Genomic DNA, 21,843 nt, shown 5'->3' with positions numbered 1-21,843 from the left:
CTTGGACTCTTCCACCCGATTCAAACTCTCTGAAGATAAGGCTCAAACCTATGCGATCTAGGATTCAAATTCCGAGTCCAATTATGCTTCAAGAACTCCAGTAATTAAGTCTGTAACTGTGAGCTATAAATAAGACTGCTACATCAGGTATTTAAACACAGATTCTCTAAGCTCTGAGATTTTTGATTCCCCACAGAAAGTCACAAGTTTGAACTGACTTAGGCATTGAAGTGGTGAAGTCGGCACCCCCAACTAGTTGTTTGTTGTTTTTGCAGGTAGGAGGAAAGTACAATATAAAAGAGAAGGACGAATCACAAGGCAACACGTCACCATACTAGAAACTGTACCAACAGTATGGCGCCGTCTGTGGGACACATTGTTCCTCCAAAAACAAATCTGTAATGTTGAATAGACATCGTGCAAATCCTAGTTAAAACAACACCCACAAGGAAGAACGATCCCCTAGCCCTGAGGCCAAAATAGCTTATTTAATCCAACAATTGGCTCAAGCACAGAAGAACGTGGAGGATTTATTAGGCTAGAATGCGTTGTTGCAAGCTGCCCGAATGCCTGCACCATCGCAACATTTGGAAGAAGGAGAGAACAGTCAGACTAGAGGACGCCGAGCAGCTCTAAGCGATCACCAGGAGGGATCTGGAGAAACGGCTGAGCCCGGAACGAGAACAACGTTCTGCCCGAGAACCAGCCTCCACCTTTACCTACGGAGGCTAAAACAAGGTTACAACAGATGGTCCTCGACTTGGGCGCAAAGTATGATGTGCTGTCAAAGATCATGGACCAAAAACAGAGTGGGAAGGTGTCTATCGTGAACAACCTCTTCCAGAACATGGAGTCTATGTTTACCGATGAAGTGGCCAACTTTGATCTTCTCGAGAAGTTTAAAGTCCCGAACATTCCCATTTTTTCAAGTTTTGAAGATCTAATTGAGCATTTGGATAATTTCCGATCTCATACGTCTTTGCATAAGACTCTCGATGCAGTGGCGTGCCGGGCCTTTCCCCTCACCTTGTCAAGAAAGGCCCGAGATTGGCTTAGGAGCCTCCTCCTGAAATCAATTGACGGTTTTGACACCCTCAAGAAGAAGTTCTTGGCACAATTCATGTCAGGCAGGGTTAGGAGAAAACCCCGAGGATATTTGCTCTCTATACGACAGGGCTCAAACGAATCACTGAAAGATTATCTCTGGAGATTTAACTAGGAAAAGTTAGACGCCAAGAGTGCACCAGATGATTTCATCTACAGTACAATATTTCAAGGGCTGAAGAAGGATGGGCCAATGATGCCAGAATTGGCATTGAAACCATCGAAAGATCTCCATTCTTTCATGATAAGGGTGTACAGGTACTTTAACCAGGAGGAGACACTCCGAGCCCTCCTCAGCTGTAACCAGAGCCTCCTGTGGAGAAACCCAGGAAGAAGAAGAAACCCAAGGCGATACAAGAAGATAACTCCTCGGACTATAAGAAGGTGAAGAACTTCGGGGACTACAAGTGGACCCCTTTGAATGCCTCTGTCACTGAGGTTCTTATGGAAATACAGAAGGAACCCACTTTCCAGAGGCCGAAGCCCATTTCATGGGTCCCACCCCCTCAACTGGCTAACAAGTTCTGTGCCTTCCATGATTCGTACAACCATCTTACCGAGCAGTGTGTTTCCTTGAGGCAGCTGATCGAAAAGCTCATCGAAAATGGTAAGTTAGTTCGATTTCTTGTCTGTGAGAGGAATCAACAACAATAGGTGCGAGCCCAAGCTCCGAGGCTTAGAAGAGAGGAAGATAGGATGACAGGAGAGACTATGCACTGAGATAGGAAGAAAGGCGAGAAAGGGCCAAGGAGCCTACTCCTCGGCCTCGGGAAGAAGGAAGATGTGGGAGAAGTAGAAGCAGAGCCAGACAAGCGCAGAACGATAACCTCCCCGTAAACCATACAATCTCGGGAGGATTTGGCGGATGAGGAGAATCCAGTTCGGCTCGGAAGGCTTATGCCAGGCAGTTGGATGATTTTGAGGTTTATTTAGTGCAGAAGCCCCGCAAGGCCCGAAGATGTGATCCTGTGGTTGTGGGATTCTTGGACGAAGACTACACCGGAGCTTCTCTCCCACATACCGATGCTCTCGTAGTGTCTTTGACAATAGCCAATCACCAGACTAGGCGTATCCTTATTGACACAGGAAGCTTGGTTGATATCCTGTTCAAGTCAGCCTTCGATCATATGAGCATTCTTTGGGATAGGGTGGTCCTGGTCTTATGCCATTTGCTAGGTTTCGTCGGGGAGAAGGTGTTACCTCTCGGATCTATCGAACTTCATGTCACCGCTAGGACCTATCCGAGGCAGAAGGTCATCATGGTGAGATTTTTGTTGGTAGACAGACCATCGGCTTACAACGCCATCTTTGGAAGAACAGCTCTTAACGAGTTAAAAGCAGTCACATCAACGCCGCACCTGAGTATAAAGTTCCCAACTGAGGAAGGGATCGGAGTTGTGAAGGGAGATTAGAGGGAGGCTAGACGTTTCTACGACTTATCTTTGAAGAGTTCTCCTGAGAAGTACAATCTCGTGGAGAAGATCAAGGAGGAAGGAAAATAGCAGTCACAATTGGGGGAGACTGTTGAAGACCTGGAAGAGTTTGTGGTCGATGATCCTAAGAAGAGGATCCGTATAGGTTCGCAACTCCCCTAACCTATGAAGGAAGAACTAGTGGTGTTCTTGAAGTGCAACAATGATGTATTTGCTTGGAGCCACAAAGACATGCCAGGGATTGATCCCTCGATCATTGTCCACAAGCTGAATGTGGACCCTAATCATCGGGTTATGAAACAGAGAAGGAGGGCTTTCACCGCTGAGCGAAATCAGGCTATTGCAAAAGAGGTCGAGAAGTTACTGAAGGCCAAATTTATTCGTGAGGTAGATTACCCCGAATGGCTAGCTAATGTAGTATTAGTAAAGAAGTCCAATAGAAAGTGGAGAATGTGTGTGGACTTCACTAACTTGAATAAAGCATGCCCGAAGGATAGCTTCCCATTGCCTCGGATCGATCTTTTGGTAGACTCAACATTCGGGCATGAACTTTTGAGCTTCATGGATGCCTTCTCAGGATATAATCAAATTTATATGGATGAGGAGGACCAGGAGAAAACTTCTTTCATTACAGATCGATGACTTTATTGCTACAAGATGATGCTCTTTGGTATGAAGAATGCCGGTGCCACTTATCAAAGGTTAGTAAACAAGATGTTTTAGAGACAGGTTGGCAGGAATGTCAAAGTTTACGTGAATGATATGTTGGTAAAGAGCATCTAGGCAACTGAACACATAGTAGATCTCCAAGAGACCTTCCATACACTGCGGAAACACAAGATGAGGCTCAATCCCGTGAAGTGTGCCTTCGAAGTTTCTTCAGGAAAGTTCTTGGGATTTATGGTGTTGTAGAGGGGCATTGAAGCAAATCCCGAGAAAGTTAAGGTCGTCCTCGATATGCAACCATCGAGGACTACAAAACAACTCCAACAACTAACAGGGAGAATAGCGGCCCTTAACCGATTCATCTCTCGGTCCATAGATAAATGCCTTCCCTTTTTTAAGATCTTAAGAAAGGCATTCACCTGGAGCGTGGAATGTGGGGAAGTGTTCGAAAAGTTGAAGAAATACTTGATGAATCCTCCATTGTTAAGCTGACCCACCGAGGGGGAGATACTTTACCTTTATTTGGCAGTATCTCCCTCGGCGGTAAGCTCGGCCCTGGTTAGAGAAGATGCAAGAGTCCAGAAACCTGTTTACTTCACAAGTAAGGCGCTCCACAGAGCAGAAGAACGGTATCCCAGGATCGAGAATGTAACGCTCCAAATTTGAACCTGCAAATTCGTAAGTAGAAAACTCCTGTTTCCACATGACATTACTACGTCAGAGATAAACTCTCGCAGCGGAATATAATTTTTTCTAAAGTCTTATGAATGGATAGCATAACATATTAGAGCTGACTAGAATATCTCGGTACATTTATTAAAAGTTACTTAGGTTTATCTTTACATGCCATATGCACACTGGGTGCATCAAAATTAGTGCCATAGACGACACATAAGCATATAACATAAAACATATCAAACATGACATTGTTATAAATATTTACATTCCATAAAACAAAACACACATAAATACAACTAGTAATTTCTAAGCTAGCACATAATAGTTTGTTGATGGTTTCAAAAATCGTCAAAACTGGCATATGAGTCCATGCCTTCATTCTCCTGATCTACATCAATAACTATGCAAATATGACGTCATCATATTTACATAGACAAACAAGTGAGTCATCAATTTTCATAACTAAGTTGCCATTAGATTAATAACAGTTCATAAAGAATACAAATACAAAGGTTGTATGAATATGCATCATAGTAACCATTTAGTTTGTGTTTTATGATCATCTTTCTTCAGACCTCTCGTTCTAGGTTATCTGAACCCCTTCATGTCCGTTGCTTCACACTTAAAGTCTTACTTGTTTTTACTGAAATCCTACCGGTCATAGCATTAGTTATATATTAGGACTTTGGACACCTCTGGGTCACTTTGAACCCCTTCGGTTCACTGATTAGCTTTCCTTCTACTTGCTGTTATATCAGCTTGTTGATGGCTATCTCCTTAGCCATTTTATTAATTGGACACAATATGAAATGCATGAACAAACACCCATGCAATGAACACACACCACACAATTCTAATGAAACGTAGAATCACCTCAGTAAGTACATCCATACTTACTCTCTTTGGTGTAGTTTCATAGCTCATTTTCTGTAACAAATATATACAAAGAAGATAATATATTCATCAGTCCTTTTTCCAATATTAAATATGTATATTTTTACATTACTTTACTCATTGTTTTTAGTCATCAATTAAAAGGTTATTACTTATAAGTCTATTGACGTTTAAGCTTTTATGTTCAAACACCGAAATGCGGTGACATAATGTTTAAACATAAGTCTTTAGGCCAAAGCACTTAGTAAGTATTTTTAGAGTAATTATGATTATCCACAAGAATTGTAAGTATTAAAATAAGACAATAATATGAGAATATAAATACTACAATGATTCATGTTTAAGCATCGGAACACAGCATAGTGCTCTTGGTAGTATAACAATTAAACATGAATTCTAACAGGGTATATGTACGCATATATAATAATAATAATATGATGCAAGGGGTAGGGTAATCAGGTGGCAGAGCCTCCTTGCAGGAATGCAAATGCTAGAAATCAGATGGTAGAGGCGCCTTGTAAGAATGCAATAATGATGAAATAGGTACACACACACACACACACACGAGAATATATTCTCTATTTTACAAAAGTCATTAAATTAATTAAAATCATTACTTTGATTCAGGGTTGAGCACCGAAACGTGGTGACATAATGCTCAAACATGAATCTTAACAATTAATATGGAATGCTATATAATAAATACACAAGTAATAAAAATTACCTATGATGATCCAAGACCATTACAAGGCTAAAATACAACAAGAATAATATACATATATATCCACAATTTCATAAAACTCACAATAATATTAAATAAGATTAAAGGGAGGTATATGTGTTCTTTTAGGTCATTTTCTTAAATTCTTTTCTTTTCAACCTTATTTCTTTTGTGTTCTATATTTTAGACATCATATTGACATCAAATATATCTTAGAAATCACTTATGGAACACTTGAACATATAGAAAATTTACCAAACAATTCTTGAAACAAAAGTTCTCTTTTAAGCCTAAAGTGGCCGGTTTTGGAGTTGCTAGTGCTGTTTTGGTTTCTAATCTTGGTTCTATAAATCTAGGTCATGAAAGAGTAAGGTAAGAGGTTTATCTAGCTCCCCTAAGGCTGCTGGACAGAAAAACAAAAGAGAGAAACAGAAAAGTTTCACTCAATCCTCACCAAATTTCAACCAAGAGTGCCACTTGGCACCTAAATAGTCAACTATAAATTAAAAAATTCAACTGGTGGACTTTTCACCAAATTTTACCATGTGATAGATATTTCTATTGTGAGCACAACAGTCTTTGAATCAACTAAATCTGAGTTCGTTTTACCTGTTTTCAGTTCAATCAAAGTCTAAAACTTAAATATTACTTTTAGGTTTTTAAGGGTTTTTAGGTTTTGATCTTTAAATTTTCAAAACAACTTTAGGTTTGCTTATAAAAACCTATGGATATTGTCTCCTCAACAATATCAATGATTTCTTAAGAACTTGAAATTACCGAGCATTACAGAGAAGTTAGCTTTCGCACTTGTCATCTCAACTCGGAGATTGAGGCCTTATTTCCAAGCTCATGCGATCGGGGGTATTAACCGAGTACCCAATGAGAAAAATGTTGCAAAAGCCCGATTTCTTAGGAAGACTAGTCAACTGGGCGGTGGAACTCGAACAGTTTGACATTGAGTTTCACCCTCGGACATCTATTAAGGGTCAGGCTTTAGCAGATTTCTTGGTGGAATTCTCCAATATCCTAGAAAGTGAAGAGCTTCCCAAGGAGTATACTTGGGTTGTGCATGTTGACGGATCCTCGGCTCCGAAAAGAAGTGGAGTGGGAGTTACACTGATGAACCCCGAGGGCTAAGAATTTTGATTCGCCATCAAGCTGGATTTTGTCACCACCAACAACGAAGCAAAATACAAGGCGGTAATAGCTGGCCTAGCTATATCCCGAGAAATGGGCACCACGAATGCAGAGATCCGGAGCGATTCTCAAGCAGTGGTGGGTCAAGTCCAGGGGCAGTTTGATACCCAGGAAGACCGGATGGCTAGGTATTTGGAGCAGGTACGCAAGTACTAGTCTTATTTTGACAGGGTTGTTGTGACGAAGGTACCTAGGGAAGCAAAAACCTGAGCAGATGAGCTCTCAAAGTTAGCTTCAAGAACTGACCAAGAAATTGAAGCCTCACACCAGGAAGTAATCATTTTGTCTGAGCCATCTATATCTTCGAAGTCTGATATTATAGAATTAGATGCAGCTCCGAACGAACCAGAATGGGCTACTGACATCATCCAGTATTTGAAGAACAGGTTATTACCTGAAAACAAGGTTAGGGCTCAGAAGATCAAGGTACAAGCAACCCGATATAGTCTGCTTGGAGGGATACTATATAAAGGGGGTACTCCGAACCCCTCCTAAAGTGCCTTCCAAAGACCGAAGCGGAGTACGTAATGAGGGAAATCCACAAAGGTGTGCGAGAGAACCATTCTGGAGGACGGACGTTAGCACACAAGGCAATGCGGGCCGGATATTATTGGCCTTCGATGAGCAAGGACTCAGCCCGAGTTGGGAAGCATTGTGATAAATGCTAGAGATTCTCAAGAATTATGAAGACCTCACCCAAGAAGCTCACTCCCATCACTTTTTTGTGGCCCTTCATGAAATGGGGGGTGGATATTATAGGGCCGAAGCCCTGGGGAAGGGCAATAAGAAGTTCCTAGTTGTAGTTGTTGATTATTTCACTAAATGGGCCGAGACAGAAGCATTGGCAGCTATAACCATAGCAAAGGTGACGAATTTTATTTGGAGGTCGATTATATGTCGGTTCGGGATACCTCATGAGTTCGTCACAGATAATGGTAAACAATTTGACTGTTGACCGTTTTGGGAGTGGTGCTCTGAACTCCGTATCCACAACTATTATTCAACTTCATTACGCCCGAAGGCGAATGGACAAGTAGAAACAACGAACAAGACCTTAGTAAGGGCATTGAAGAAGAAGCTTGAGAAGAAGAAGGAAGCTTGGGTTGAATATATCCCCGAAGTGCTCTGGTCGTACCGAACCACCATCAAAACCCTGACTGGTAAAACACCCTTCTCTCTCACTTATGGGACCAAAGTAGTTATCCCGGCCGAGGTTGGTTCCCCGAGCTTCAGAGTGGCCTACTACAACCCCGGACTCAATGATGATGGCATCAACCTACATTTAGATCTTTTGCAGGAAAAAAGAGATGATGCCCAAGTCACTTGGGTAGCCTATCAGGGTCGAACGACTCGGTACTTTAATAATATTGTGCAGCCCAGAAAGTTCCAGGTCACAGATTGGGTTCTCAGGAAAGTGAGCTTAATGACAAAAGATTCAGCCGAAGGCAAGCTGGCACCGAAATAGGAAGGCCCCTTTCAAGTAGTAAGGTGTCAGGAAAAAGGGGCCTATCATTTGAAGTCCGAGACTGGAAAGATGATCCCAAGAGCATCGAATGCGGAACACTTGAAGAAATACTATATGTAATCATTTATGTTCGGCAATTTTCTCATCAATAAAGCAAGTTCTTCACCAATTTATCCTCAAGTATGACAAAGCTGCTACAACCATACACCTGACTACCCTCCTCGAACGATTTAACCCTCAGTCGTGGACTAAAATTATGGGGGGTAGCTCAGTAAAGACAACTATCCACCCGACTCCCTTCCTCGAACGACTAGAAAGAGTTATGGAATGAATACCCAAGGGACTATCCACCCGACTCCCTTCCTCGAATGACTCGAAAGAGTTATGGAAGGGATACCTAGGGGACGATCTGCCCGACTCCCTCCTCAAACGACTCGAAAGAGTTATGGAAGTGATACCTAGGGTAGTCAACTACCCACCTCGAATGGCTTAGCCTGCGGTTGCGAACTAAAGTTGTGGGGGGTGGCTCATAAAAGATAAGGAAACTTCGGATAAAGATTAAGCTTTGCAAAAAGCTTAAATACTGACCCAACTATTCTCCTCGAATGACTTAACCCACGGTCGCGAACAAAGTTATGGGGTGTAGCTCAGCAAAAATCAAGATAGTATAATGGGAGATATCACCGAAGCTAAGTCAAGCTCTCGGATTAAAATCTCAAAAGAAGCCACTCATACAAAGATATGAGTATAAAACCTCTTTAAAAAATAATCAAGTAAGATTCAAACACCTCGTGCAAATAATTTTTCTATTCTCCTCAGTAAAAATTTTCAATAAACCGCTTGTTTGTTAAAAATTTATAGGGGTTTAGCTTAAAGTTCAAAAGGAAAGTTAGACTGACACTTCCCTCGAGAAAAACTTACACAAACCGACTGTTTGTCCAAGTTTTTGGGGGGTAGCAGTTTGACAAAATTTTGAAAGTAAGATTTGTAAGGTTAAGATTAGCCGAGAAACGGAGACTTATCTCGGAAGAAGTCTTTATATTTGACTTAAGCTTACCGATTGTTTGTTTAAGTAAAAAAAAAATTTTAGTAAGGATGATCAATTTAATTCAGAGAAATGTGATGATTTACAGCTAACTCTAAAAATAACTTAGAGGAATTTTCATTCCCTAAGTTATTTGGGGGGTAACAGCTTGGAAATAAAATTAAATATGATTGATTAGAAAAGGATGAAGTTCAAAATGTCCGAAGACTTCCATTCATTAAGTATGATTGATAAGAAAAGGATGAAGGTCAAAATGTTCGAAGACTTCCTTTCATTAACATTGAAATTTTAGTTCATTACAATTCTTTTTTTCTTTTTTTTTTTTTAATTTTTTTTTTTGTACAGAGAAAGGTAAATATACATCTGAAGAAGTTAAAACCCTGATCCTTGAGGTCGGCATTCAAGCCCCATCATCCTCATCTTCAAGAGGACCTTCAAAAGGGTTCGGAGTGTCAGAACCCTAGCTCGGAACGTCAGGCATGAAGCTTTGACCGGACTCCTCCATCTCTTTGATAGCTTCATTCGAGATCCCAACAAGAAGCGGCCTGACGGTGTTTGGATCGAACTTGTACTGAGGGTTCGTAGTTAAAGTTTGAAAGTTCTCGAACCCCTAATTGAAGCCCCGACCCTAGCTTTGGTCTCAGAGGTAAGGCACATAACTTAGCTGCTTCAGGAGGCACTTTGTCTTAGCCTTGCATTGATCATATCTGGCCAGAAGTCTAATCAAAAGACTCTCGGAATGATTCTGAGCCTTTAATGCTTTCACCTTCCCGGCCTTAAGCTTCTCCACCTCGGCCTCAAGTTTCCCTTCTCAGCTTCCACGACCTCGGCATTTTTGCAAGCTTTAGAGCATTCATTTTGAACAGCCCGCAATCGAGATTCTAGTTGGTCTGCACGATCAAGCTCACTGGACAGACCCTCGATAGAGCGATTGTACCGCTCGTTAGCTTTCGAGACTTCCTTCTTCAACCGAGCAATGGTAGATCGCTCCTCGGAGATTATCGAGTCCCGAGAAGCAAGCTTTTCCTCTCAGACTTGAAGGAGAACTTTCAGGTTGACCACTTCTTTTTCAAGTCCGGAGATTCTAGCTTGCACCTCGGGAGTTAGGGTAGTCAGCTGCACTTCTTGACGCCTCTCGAAATTTTGTCAGAGGGTAGTCATCTTCACCAGAAGCTACAGAATCAAAGGGAAAAATGAGTTAGAATAGAAATCAAGTTAAAAAAATTTTCTACAAAAACAAAAAGTCATTCCAAGAATTTTACCTGGTAGTGGGAGATCATGATGCCTTGCGCAATCCTCTCGGGTGATGTTGCCCCGGCACCACCCAAGAACCCCTCGGGTATAAGATTCTTGATGGCCTCTAGACACCCAAGGAGGACCCCTACTAAGGATCTTAAAGGCATACCTGAACCTCGAGGTACTGGGTCCCTTGGTGTTTAGGGTGGCCTCATCGTTCGGAGCTGCCTCAGACTCAACTTGTCTTGGCCCAGATGTGTTAGGTTCGGGACTTGTTTCGTGCCTAGTTTGAACTTCGGCATCTTGCGAAGCCTCAGGCCTGAAAACGCCTTCACTTCCCGAAAATGTCCTTCTCAACAGCTTCAGCGCTAACTTGAACGCCACTATGGGAGTGATTTTCTTCAGGCATAGCTTCAACCCTCAAAGTTGTTTCGTGCTCCGCTTCACATTCAGCCTTGGGGGGTGGAGGAGTGGCCATCCGCTCCACAAAAGAAGTTCTAGGAGTATGCACCTCCTCCATGTCTCCGGCATAAGTTCGATTTTGAGGAGTTTCAACCTCCTCGTCATTAGCCTCGGACTCGTTATCCGAAAAGGCAGACTCTTGCCGAACCTCCTCGGCATCAGTAGGCCTTATGACTGACCTACCCCACATTTGCTTAGCCTCCGAGATCATTCCTGCAAGACGATCTCGAGGTCTGAACTTCCTTCTCTTGGCCAGATGCTTCACCCGAGGACGAGTAGGTACATTCATTCCCGCCTCGGACAAAGGATTATCCTCGTTGTTCACCGACTCGGGCGTAGGACTTGTCGCCTCGGGGATTCCAAATTTGATCTCTTCATTATTCGACCTCGAAGGACTGGAAGGCTCCTCAGAACCAGACTCATCCACCAAACTAAAGGTGGGCAGGATAATTGGCTCTCGGGTCAGAGAGCATTCTAAGATGAACCCTTCAAAGCTCACCGAGCCTTCTTCCGTGTTGGCTTCGGGCTTGGGGCCTCAGGAGATCTCTTCAATCGGATGCTTTGCCACTTTCATTGGAGGCGCCCTCCTCAGGACAGAGGCGGCCAAAGGAGGTGTCTGCTTTTTCTTCTTTGGGGCCACGACCTCGGTATCAGCCGCTCTCTTCTTGGCAGGCTGCCTTGGAGACTTTGGGACCTTGTTGGAGGCATCACCTTTCTTCTTGCCTTTTCCCCTTTTGGTCATCATCTTTTTGTTCCTTGGAATCGTATATCTGAGGAACCGTCTCATAGCCTCATCAATTACAATGTGGTCAAACTCAATGTCTTCAAAATCCTCGACCTTCAACTTCGCTGCGGACCAATCGGTCATCTTCTTCACATCAGCTCATTCCGATATGCTGATCTAAGGAGCTTCGCATCGTTTTAGACCCAATTTCTTCCAAAATCGAGACATTTTTCGGTCGCTTGGCAAAACAGTGCCCTTGGGGGCATTCCCACTCCCCAGACACTCTGAAGAACTGCTGCTTCCAGAACTTGTTGTTCAAGAGACCTGACTTCAGTTTGATGAATATTAGGGGGTGTCGGACAGTCAGCTCGTTTGCCCCTTCCAATTTTTGTCTCGAACGATAAATGTTGAAGAACTGGAGAATGTTCATCTCCTTATCCAGAACCGTCCTCCAGAACCGAATCTTCATTAACGGCGCCACCTCGAGAATTGAAGCTTTGATTTGAATTTTCGACACGATCATGAGCTGTCAGGATTCCGTCATTATGACAGAATGGGGACAGCTAATACGCATAGTGACAGCTTTCAAAATACGGATTTCAGAGATACAAATAATTCTCTTAAATTCAAAATTCAAAATAAGAGAATTATGGGGTAACTGTTGGGGAAATAATCAACATTGAAGCCATGTGGACCCCAGAACAAGTCGGAGGTTCAACCCACAGTTCCAATCCAATTTGGTCGCCTCGGTCAGAACACCTTGGAGGTTATTCACAACCTTGCATAAAGAGATCATCTCGGTGCCTGAGCACCTCTGACTATGACATATCTTGGGGATTGAACACCTCGGACCTAAAAACTCCACAAGACGCGGAATATTTTGAGATCTCCTAGTCTGGATGGAGCAAACATGTCTCGGATATTTCCACATCGGAGAATCGGTAGAGGTACGATACAATCACCTCGGAGGTATCTTCCCAGATTCAGCAAGTAAGTAATTGGGTACTATTAGAACACTATGTCTGAGATTTTGGGTTTATCCCTGAATCTAGGACTCTACATAGTTTGATTAGGCCCTTATCCCGAGAATTTCAGGATACCCAAAATCAGCGGAATAAGACTCCGAATAAGGTGGAGTCAGGATTGAAGAGGTAGAATACTACCCAACTTGGACTCTACCACCCGATTCAAACTCTTTGAAGACAAGGCTCAAACCTATGCGATCTAAAATTCAAATTCCTAGTCCAATTATGCTTCAAGAACTCCAGTAAGTCTGTAACTGTGAGCCTATAAATAAAACTGCTACACCAGGTATTTACACACAGATTCTCTAAGCTCTGAGATTTTTGATTTCCCATAGAAATTCATGAGTTTGAACTGACTTAGGCATCGGAGTGGTGTAGTTAGCACCATCAACTAGCTGTTTGTTGTTTTTGCAGGTATGAGGAAAGTACAATATTTAAGAGAAGGACAAATCACAAGGCGACACGTCATCATACCGGAAACTGTACCAACATGATTAAAACGGATAATTAGTACTTTTTATTTTATTATATTATTTCAAGGTATTACACCTTGCTAAGGACTTCTATATATATATATATATATCACATCACATCCTGAACGCATCCTGCATGTTCTAAATATATATCACATGGCTCGTCAAAACTATGTCATAAACTGCTATTATTTAATAAGAAATGATGAAATTCTGAGTGCGAGCAATGATATATTTCAGTGCTACAATACGTTCGGTTCATTTTGTTCATATTTACCAAAAAGGGTCCGAGCAAGGAACATTTAAAGGAACAAGAAGAAGAAAATGGCAATCTATCTGGAGTTGAAAGTGGGGCATGACAGAGCCTGCCTCATGTAGATTTCAATCTCAGAGAGCATATATAACGGACATTTGCTTCTCAATTTATATAAGAAGAATTTTGTTTTTTGTTTTTGTTTTTTTTTTTTAAAAGAAAAAAGAAAAAAGGAAAGCTGAAGGCGAGGCATTGAACACAGCAGAAAAGACACCAACCCCATAACCCAAACTCAATGAACAGAGAAGCCCATCCTCCATGTACATATAGTGGCCTATCACTGTGTTCCATTTCAAAGACGTCTGAAATGATGAAAAATTTCACTTACCCCATCGAACTACTTGCTTGGGATGGACCCTCTGAGCACCAAACCAACTCGATCGACATGGGAAGAAACAGAGCTTCCCCAATAATGGACTCTCTCTATCTTCCATATATATACATGGATGAACCGCAACTTGCATGTCCCAACAAATGGCCATCGATCATAAACCTTTTTTTCTTTTCATCCTCTTCCTTGTAAACAGAGAAAATTGTTCACAATTTCAAGTCTATTTGTACGTAGACTTCATTCCCCTTGAAGTTCATTTACTGTGGAGCACTTGCCAAAGTTGACTTCAAAATATCCTCTCCATGTTGTGATTGGACACTTATAGTCTATAATTTTCCCCTTTTGCGCGCCATTACACATCCTACTTATTGCCCAACCCAAAAAGCGTTCAATTTGTCGAGTTCCCCTATTCCCAGTCGCAACACCCATGATGTTGCCTGCTGTGTGTTGGGCGGTTTATGAACCTGACATTTTGCAAACCTCAAACCAATCAGTAATCGCCACAACCAACGTATCGTTTGATGTTATACGATGACTTTCAAGGGTGGGTCAATCCAGGTTACACCGATTTAACGTGTCGACGTGCTTCCGTTTTATTTCTCCATTTGTTCCAATTCTTTAAGACTAGCCGCGCGCAGTCTCCCGCGTATCTACATAAATAGACCCCCTTGTCGGTTATCTACGTTCCACGCTAATTGGCCCATTCCCCTGCCTAACGCCTAGCTATTACGAGATGATTCTGAGATAATCCGAATTATCTCAAATTCGCTTAATTCTTCCTTATACATCGTTAGCATATTTCCTTTTATTTTTATTATCTTATACAATCAACTATTTTACATTTTTTTTTTCTTCATGTATTTTAATAAAGAGTGATTCCAAGGTTTGTTTGGGGGTACAAATGTAGTTTATAATATTACTATTATTGTTAGTTTAATTAACTTTACGGTTTGCATTTTAGTCCCATTTTATAAGGAATAAAACTCAAGAATCTTTACTTCTCAAAAAAAAAATATTAACGAAAACATAATATAATTATATTAACATTAATCATTACAATTAAAGCATATGATAAGAATCGCCGCATAAACAATAAACTGAAATGATACTAAACAAATCTAAGTTTATAGGATTACTCATTTTTAATTAGTTACCGGTTTTAAAAAACTGCTGAATTTGAAAAAGATGACAGAGGAGGAAGAGAGAATTTAAGAGACAAACCAAATATAGACACAGATATTATTATTATTACATTCTCTTTTGTAAATATATACTTGTATCATGCACATAAGTGAAAGAATCAGCAGAAACCAGCTGAGCTCCATTTCTACATACACCCAAAAGCTACAAGCTGGTCCCGGAAGCTTCTCACTGAACATAACCATAAAAAGAAAAAGGAAAAAAAAAAAAAAAAAAAGTTGGGGTGGGGGAGGTCACTGTAAACGGAGGAGATTCCGGGGACGTATCGGCAAGCATATCCCTCAGGTAAATCTCCCCTAACCCGAAATACAGCCTAAACGAAATTAGGCCTGCCTCTCTAAATCCTTTGAACTTATGAAGGTTCCATGGAAGCCGTACGGAACCCTGGTGGGAAGCTTAACTGTGGCTTCTAACTTTAAATTCACGGCATTTATGATTTGCAGCTCCGATTTGCAGTCCTTCTCGTCGTGCACGAAAGCTAGGATGTAGCCATCATCCTCTTTCTCCGAACTGGGGCTTCTTGGAAGGAACAGAGGCTCACCGCCATACCTCTCGTCTCCATAGATGTACTTCCTTAGCTCTCCAGTGAAGAGGTCTACTTTGGCGAAACCCGATACTCTGGGCCACGGCTCAGCAAGGGCTAAATATGCGAACCGGGTTTTCCTTCCGAGCTTGTTCCGGTTCACCATACCGGCCTCTAAGTTCACTTGCTCGGAATCGGATAAGATGGGACGGCGAATGGACTTGCCGGTCTTCAAGTTGAGCCTAATTTCAGTTAAAACACTCTTCAAGGTCTCGTCGCATTCGTTGAAAATGGAGTCGGCGGGAGTCATGCAAGAGCCAATCACTACGACCTCATCGGTCTCAGGCTCCTCCCAGGCGTTCCAGAGATGGAAGCAGAAGACATCGGGGGCTTCGATCCATTTGATCCCGGAAGCATCGGCGGCATTCTTGTCCAAAATTCCAAACCGGGACATTTTGTTCTTGTCGTAGATGACCGGAGAGCCACCATGAATCATCTCCGGGAGGTTAAACACCACCTGCTGGTCCGGGATGACCACAAACCTCTCTGTAATAGCAAAGTCATGAATCATGGTAGGCTGAGGCAGAGGAATTTCCACGTCGGGTGATTTTGTCCCGTTTGGCGAGAAGTGGAAGTATTTGAGGTACGGTTTTCGGACAACATCGTAGCTGAGAGCGAAGAGCTCGCCGGAGACAGGGTCGAGTTTAGGGTGAGCAATCATTGCGGAGCGAAGTTGACCATTGAAATCATAGCGGCCAACGGTCTTGAGGTCGCCGGTGGGAGTGATTCGAACTTGGTATGGTAAATCGTCTTCGGACATGGCGAGGAGGCGACCGTTGAAGTAGGCAAGGCCGGCGTTGGCGACTCCCATGCCGTGGCTGGGATCGACAAGGCCGAATAGTCCTCGAGCATAGAAGAGGAGGAGCCGGGCGATGCCAGAGTGGCCATGAAGCTCACCTATGGCCTTAGGGAAGACCGGACGACCAAGAGCTCGCTCTTGAATAAGCCGGCGCGTCTCGGTGAACCTGCAGGCATAGCTAGCAGAGCCATCCTTGAATTGGACAGCGTGAACCATGCCGTCTCCATCGAAGAAGTGGTGGCCGGCGACGGGTTCATGAAGTGGGTTCGCGCCGTTCCGAACGTAGACGCCTCGTATGCTGTCGGGGATTCTGCCCGCAATCGGTAGTGAGTGCTGGACGGGCAGCTCTGTTACTGGAGCGAAATTGCCGGCGATTTGGACTCTGGGGTCGGCGGTTTTGGGAAGCGGTTGTTGGCGCTCATGTGAGACTAAGGCAGATTCCACTGCGTCCAAGGCCATGGCTGCCGCTTTCTGTAAGATGTTCCATTGTTGGGGCACAGGCTTATTGGCTGTTGAAGAAGTAGAAGAAGAAGAAGAAGAAGAAGTGGGTTTGTCTTTTGGAGGTACAATACTAGTTGAGGGGTGATACTGCTTGGGGAATTGGATTGTTTGGAGAGAGGAACGTATGTTGGGCTTTTTGGTGGGCCTGCTCAAGGAGATGGTGGTTGAAGAAGCGCTTGGAGAAGTAAATCTAGGCTTGACCCATGTGCTTGAAGTTGCTGCTGCTGCAGACGAAGCCATGGTTCTCTCTGTTTTGGTAAATTTGAAAAAATGGCACTTTTAGCAGTAGCAGAGGTGAATGGATGTGGGAGATGCTTTGTTTGATAGCTTTTGGTTTGGTTTTTGTACGAGTGAGTGAGTGAGTGAATAAAGAAAGTGTGAATTGAAACTGATATGTAGCGAAGAATCGAGATTTGAGGAGAGAGGGGGAAGGAGAAGAGGTTTTTATAGGGGGAGAGGGGAGGCATGGAGGTCCACCTCAGGCTTGTAATTGAAGAACACGTGGTTAGATTAACCGAAAAGGGAATTTGCCTGTTGGTGATCATAACACGGTGGTGGGAGACTGGGAGGTGGGGGGAGGACTCACTGCGGGGCATAGCTGCATATTTATTTGACACGACCATACTCTTTCACACACACTCTCTCTCCAAACTATATATATATATATATAAAGCATATTATTTACGTTTTTGAATACCTTCTTTAAAGAGGGGAATATTTAGAAGCATCGCAAATGAGATTGGCTCATTTTAGTAGAAAGAGAATCTGACTGGTTGACGGGTGGGGAGGTCATTGGTCCATTGTACACGTCTAAATCTAACACCGCGTTCGTCCCTCAATAAGTAACCCACTGCACACCTGTCCACTTTTACACGTGTCCTTCCAACAGATATCAAGGTCACATCACTTTTATTTTTTATTTTTTTTAATTTTTAGAAAAGGTCACATCAGTTACCCTACACGCTTGCCTCCCATGTTTTTTTTTTTTCTTAAAAAAAAAAAAGAATAAAACAAATAAAAAATAAAAAATTGTAACAATCCAAATCCAAAGACTGAAAAGCTCCCTTTCTCCGATGAATTGGGAAACTAGACTTTAAGTTTAATTTATCGACTTATTATGGTATATAAACAAAATCATGCTTTGTCTACCTAAGATTTCAACTATTAACCGATTACCGTCGGTTGCTGAATAGTACGGAACAATTATTGGTTAGGAACAATACACGTTTGGAAAAAGAACTTCAATAAATTATGTCTACACGCAATTTTATTTTTATAAATCGTTTATATGATGGTTATTACCTTTATTGATGTATTTTCATATTAATGATATATGTAATGGAAAAATACAAAAAAGCCCTCTGAACTAATAGTCGATTTTAGAATAACTCATTTAATTTTCAAGTGCACTAATGTGACCCATCAAACTACCAAGTAGTAGATGCCTCGGAGGTATATACATATGTGTGGCAATTTGTATTTGCGTGTCGTATTCAGGTCGTGTCGATACATGAGTATATAGGACTATATATGTTAAACTTAACCTATTTAATTAAATGGGACATAATCATCGACCCAACCCTTTAATTTTGTGTTGGATTGTGTCAAAATTTTCTAGCAATAAGTATACATTACTAAGGTTGAAAAGATAATTAGATGGAGAGTGATAATTGACAAATTAGTGAGTAGTTTCGAAAGTACGATGTATTAGAGTAATGCTCTAAGTCATTTGCAAAACTCATTGAAAATGGTGACATTTGTACACAATACACTATACCAGGCATGTTATAGCAAAATAGAGTAGATTAAAGGCGCAATCATATTCTAAAAGACATGGTTAGGAGTATGCTAAGTAATGTCTTATTATCCATAACATTACTTATGGAAATGACAGAGAACTCGCCGTCTTCGGTGGTGGTGTTCAATTGGGCGATGAGAGAGGACTTGTCGCCATTGCTGATGAAGGTGCAACCGAGCAACAGAGAGGAAGGGCGGAAATTGGGGACCGAGATGGTGAAGAAGGATGCCATTTATTGTCTCTCTAGTTCATCAACGCATTATAGTTTCATTAACTTTGCTATTTATTTTGTGTTACAATTGGCACATTCTGGACTGTTAGATACAAAGCACAACTATGATTTAACAATTTGAGAATATGAAAAGAGAAAGAAATTTGAGGAGATCCTGGTGGGGATATATGGTGATTTGTCAAACTTCTCATTTGGAAACTCCATTAGGGGTGGCCGACATATATTGAATTTAGAGAGGAGTTTCCAAGTTTTTGGCTAGGGTATTAAGGTAAGTGTCCAAGATTTTCCAACAAGGTGTAATTTCATGTTAGATTTAGCTTGAAATTTAAATTCTAAATCAGACAACTAAGGACTGTAAAAATTATTGAATGTTTAATCATGTTCCCAAAAGCTTAAGTGTTTAAGTTAATAGAAAGAAAAAAATTACTAAGGATTGTAAAAAGGAAAAAAAAAAAAAAAATGGAGAGAAGGGGGGGGTGGAATCTGAAAAAATAAAAAATTTTAATTTTTTTTTCTTTAGAAAACCTTGGGCCTTGGGGGAGCCTAGGCCCCCCAAGGCTCTATGTGGCTCCACCACTGCGCCTACCTACTCGAATACACTTGCATTACCCAATCTGGTAGTGTAAACATCTAAGTATATTGAAGCTTAATGCCCTTAAATCAATGCAATCCAGGCATAAACATATACATATGCATTGTGTCATTCAACCTCATAGGCATATAGATACGTCTAGTATGAAAACTACTACACATCATGAAAACAACTTAAACACTTGCTATGCATGCTTGTTGTCGTTCTATCTCTATTTTTGTTTCTTGTTCTGTTATCTGATTACCTTGGGACGTGATTCTCCCTGTCAAACACCATAGGACTTGATTCCCCCAATAATATTTGCCAGGTACTTTGGTACTTGCTCCCCTCACTAAAGGATTGTCTGTTTACTCCCTGTCAAATACCATGGGGCTTGATTCCCCCGATAATATTTGGCAAGTATTGTGGGACTTGCTCCCCTAACTAAAGGATTGTCTGTTTACTCTTTGTCAAATACAATGGGGCTTCATTCCTCGAATAATATTTGCTAGGTACTGTGGGACTTGCTCCCCCCATTAAAGGATTGTTTGTTTGGGTAGGGTTCTTTAGAACCCTATCCACACCTTTAACCGCCTTTACTAACAGCATGGGTTCTTTGCATTCGCGTCAAGAATCAATAGTTCTGTGTCATTCATTTGATACATTGCCTCATACTGTCTACTTTCTCTCGTGCTTATTGTTGGGTTGCCCAGCTGTTGTGAGTTTTAAATTACTTGCAAGTGCACGAATCGTTTGTAATATAGTGTATATGCAAGTGCGATGTCAAATCCACAGGAAATTGCGTTGTAAAAATTAATTTCTATTTAAACTAATCATATTTTAACCTGGTTCCGAATTTGAGATTTTCTCATGCAAAATAAATAACTAAATAAAATTGAATTAAAAACAACAGATAAAATGCACTTAGGTTTCAGAATTCACACTTACCAAATCAAAGCACATATTCTCATGTTTGCAATAAAATCCTATGCATGTTCCAATTTTCATAAAATTACCTATTGAAAAATTTAATGAATCTATCATTTCCACAAATCACAATGAGTATCCAATTTAATTCAAAACCATATAATGTATCCATTTTGAGAAACAAATCACAATGGATATCCAAATTAAATCAAAAGATTCAATGTATCCATTGGATAAAACACATTGAATATCTAACGTTTGCACATATATTAATCGAAATAATCAATTAAAAGAGTTTTAATCCTTTAATTGAATTGAAATGAACACACATCCGGATTATACGAACAAAACATGAAAATACAAAATCTAATCAATGGCGAGGCTTCATCTTCAACCTTAGTTGAAGATTTTAGCCTCTCATGACTAAAAACAAAATACTAACTTTTATTAAAGACATAAACATGAGAGACTTACAAAAAGAAAAACTATACAAGAGGAAAAATGCACCAAATTGCTACAGTTCTGACTTGTGCCTTCTATCCCAGACGTTCACTCACATTTTTTTTCCCCACTTTTACAAAAGAAAATCTTCATTTATATTAGGTGCTGCTAGGGTTAGAAAAAAGAAATCAAAATGATGCCTCTACTCTTGTGTACCAAAAAAACATCCTTTGCTCAGTGCACGAACACAAGACTTCATTTTTTTTTTTTTCTTGTAGGTCCGACCTAACAGCAAGCTTGGCTTTCCTCAATTTTTTTTTCTTTTTCTTTCATTTCTTTTTTTTTGGTCCTACACTTAATAGCAATCTTCTTGGCTTTCTTCAATTTTCCCCTCTTTTTGGTCTTCTACAAAATATCTACTTCCTTTTTCTTTTTTGCAATTCCACATAAATATCGTCATTTTCTCTCAATGACTTGCAAATACTAAAACACTAAAACTAACAAAAAAATTAAAAAATAACAAAACTAAATATTTAACAAATGCAAATTAAGGAGTCCAAATATACAATATTTGGCACTCATCAAATACTCAAAAACTTTCATTTTGCTAGTCCATTAGCAAAACAAAATGAAAAATAAAATAAAATTAAAGCATGTAATATAAGTCCGCTGTCATGAGAGAGACGATTGCATTTAGTATATGCAATAAGCCTTTTAAAACCCTAGGACTCCCTAGTAGACGAGTGACGTCTCGTGAGGGTTTGCCAGAAATGATACTCACAAACATTTTAAAGCACCATCTTGTTGATAAACAAGGATTTTCACACAAACACATGGTTCACACATCATGGGTAGCTTTAACATGATGAACATCACACCCACATTATTATGACATAAAAAATCATTCAACTCATACCTAAAAAATTGAGACAACTCATGCTCCAATAAGTGCAAAATGAGATTAACAGACTCATGAGGTTTCAATTTTTTTCAAAACTTGTGTAACCCAAAATTTATAGGAATT

General features: G+C 41.0%; 1 protein-coding gene across 1 annotated transcript; it reads right to left on the bottom strand.

Annotated features, from left to right (window-relative positions):
* Window positions 1–14,994: 14,994 nt before the first annotated feature.
* On the bottom strand, window positions 14,995–17,387 carry LOC133875300 (9-cis-epoxycarotenoid dioxygenase NCED1, chloroplastic). The gene has a single exon (XM_062313391.1). The coding sequence runs from the start codon at window positions 17,088–17,090 to the stop codon at window positions 15,291–15,293; it is 1,800 nt and encodes a 599-aa protein (XP_062169375.1). The 5' UTR covers window positions 17,091–17,387; the 3' UTR covers window positions 14,995–15,290.
* Between the last annotated feature and the right edge of the window lie 4,456 nt (window positions 17,388–21,843).

Source organism: Alnus glutinosa, chromosome 8, assembly GCF_958979055.1.
Source record: "Alnus glutinosa chromosome 8, dhAlnGlut1.1, whole genome shotgun sequence".
NCBI lineage: Eukaryota > Viridiplantae > Streptophyta > Magnoliopsida > Fagales > Betulaceae > Alnus > Alnus glutinosa.
The sequence above is the reverse complement of the archived record's forward strand: the minus strand, read 5'-3'. Positions and strand labels throughout refer to the sequence as shown.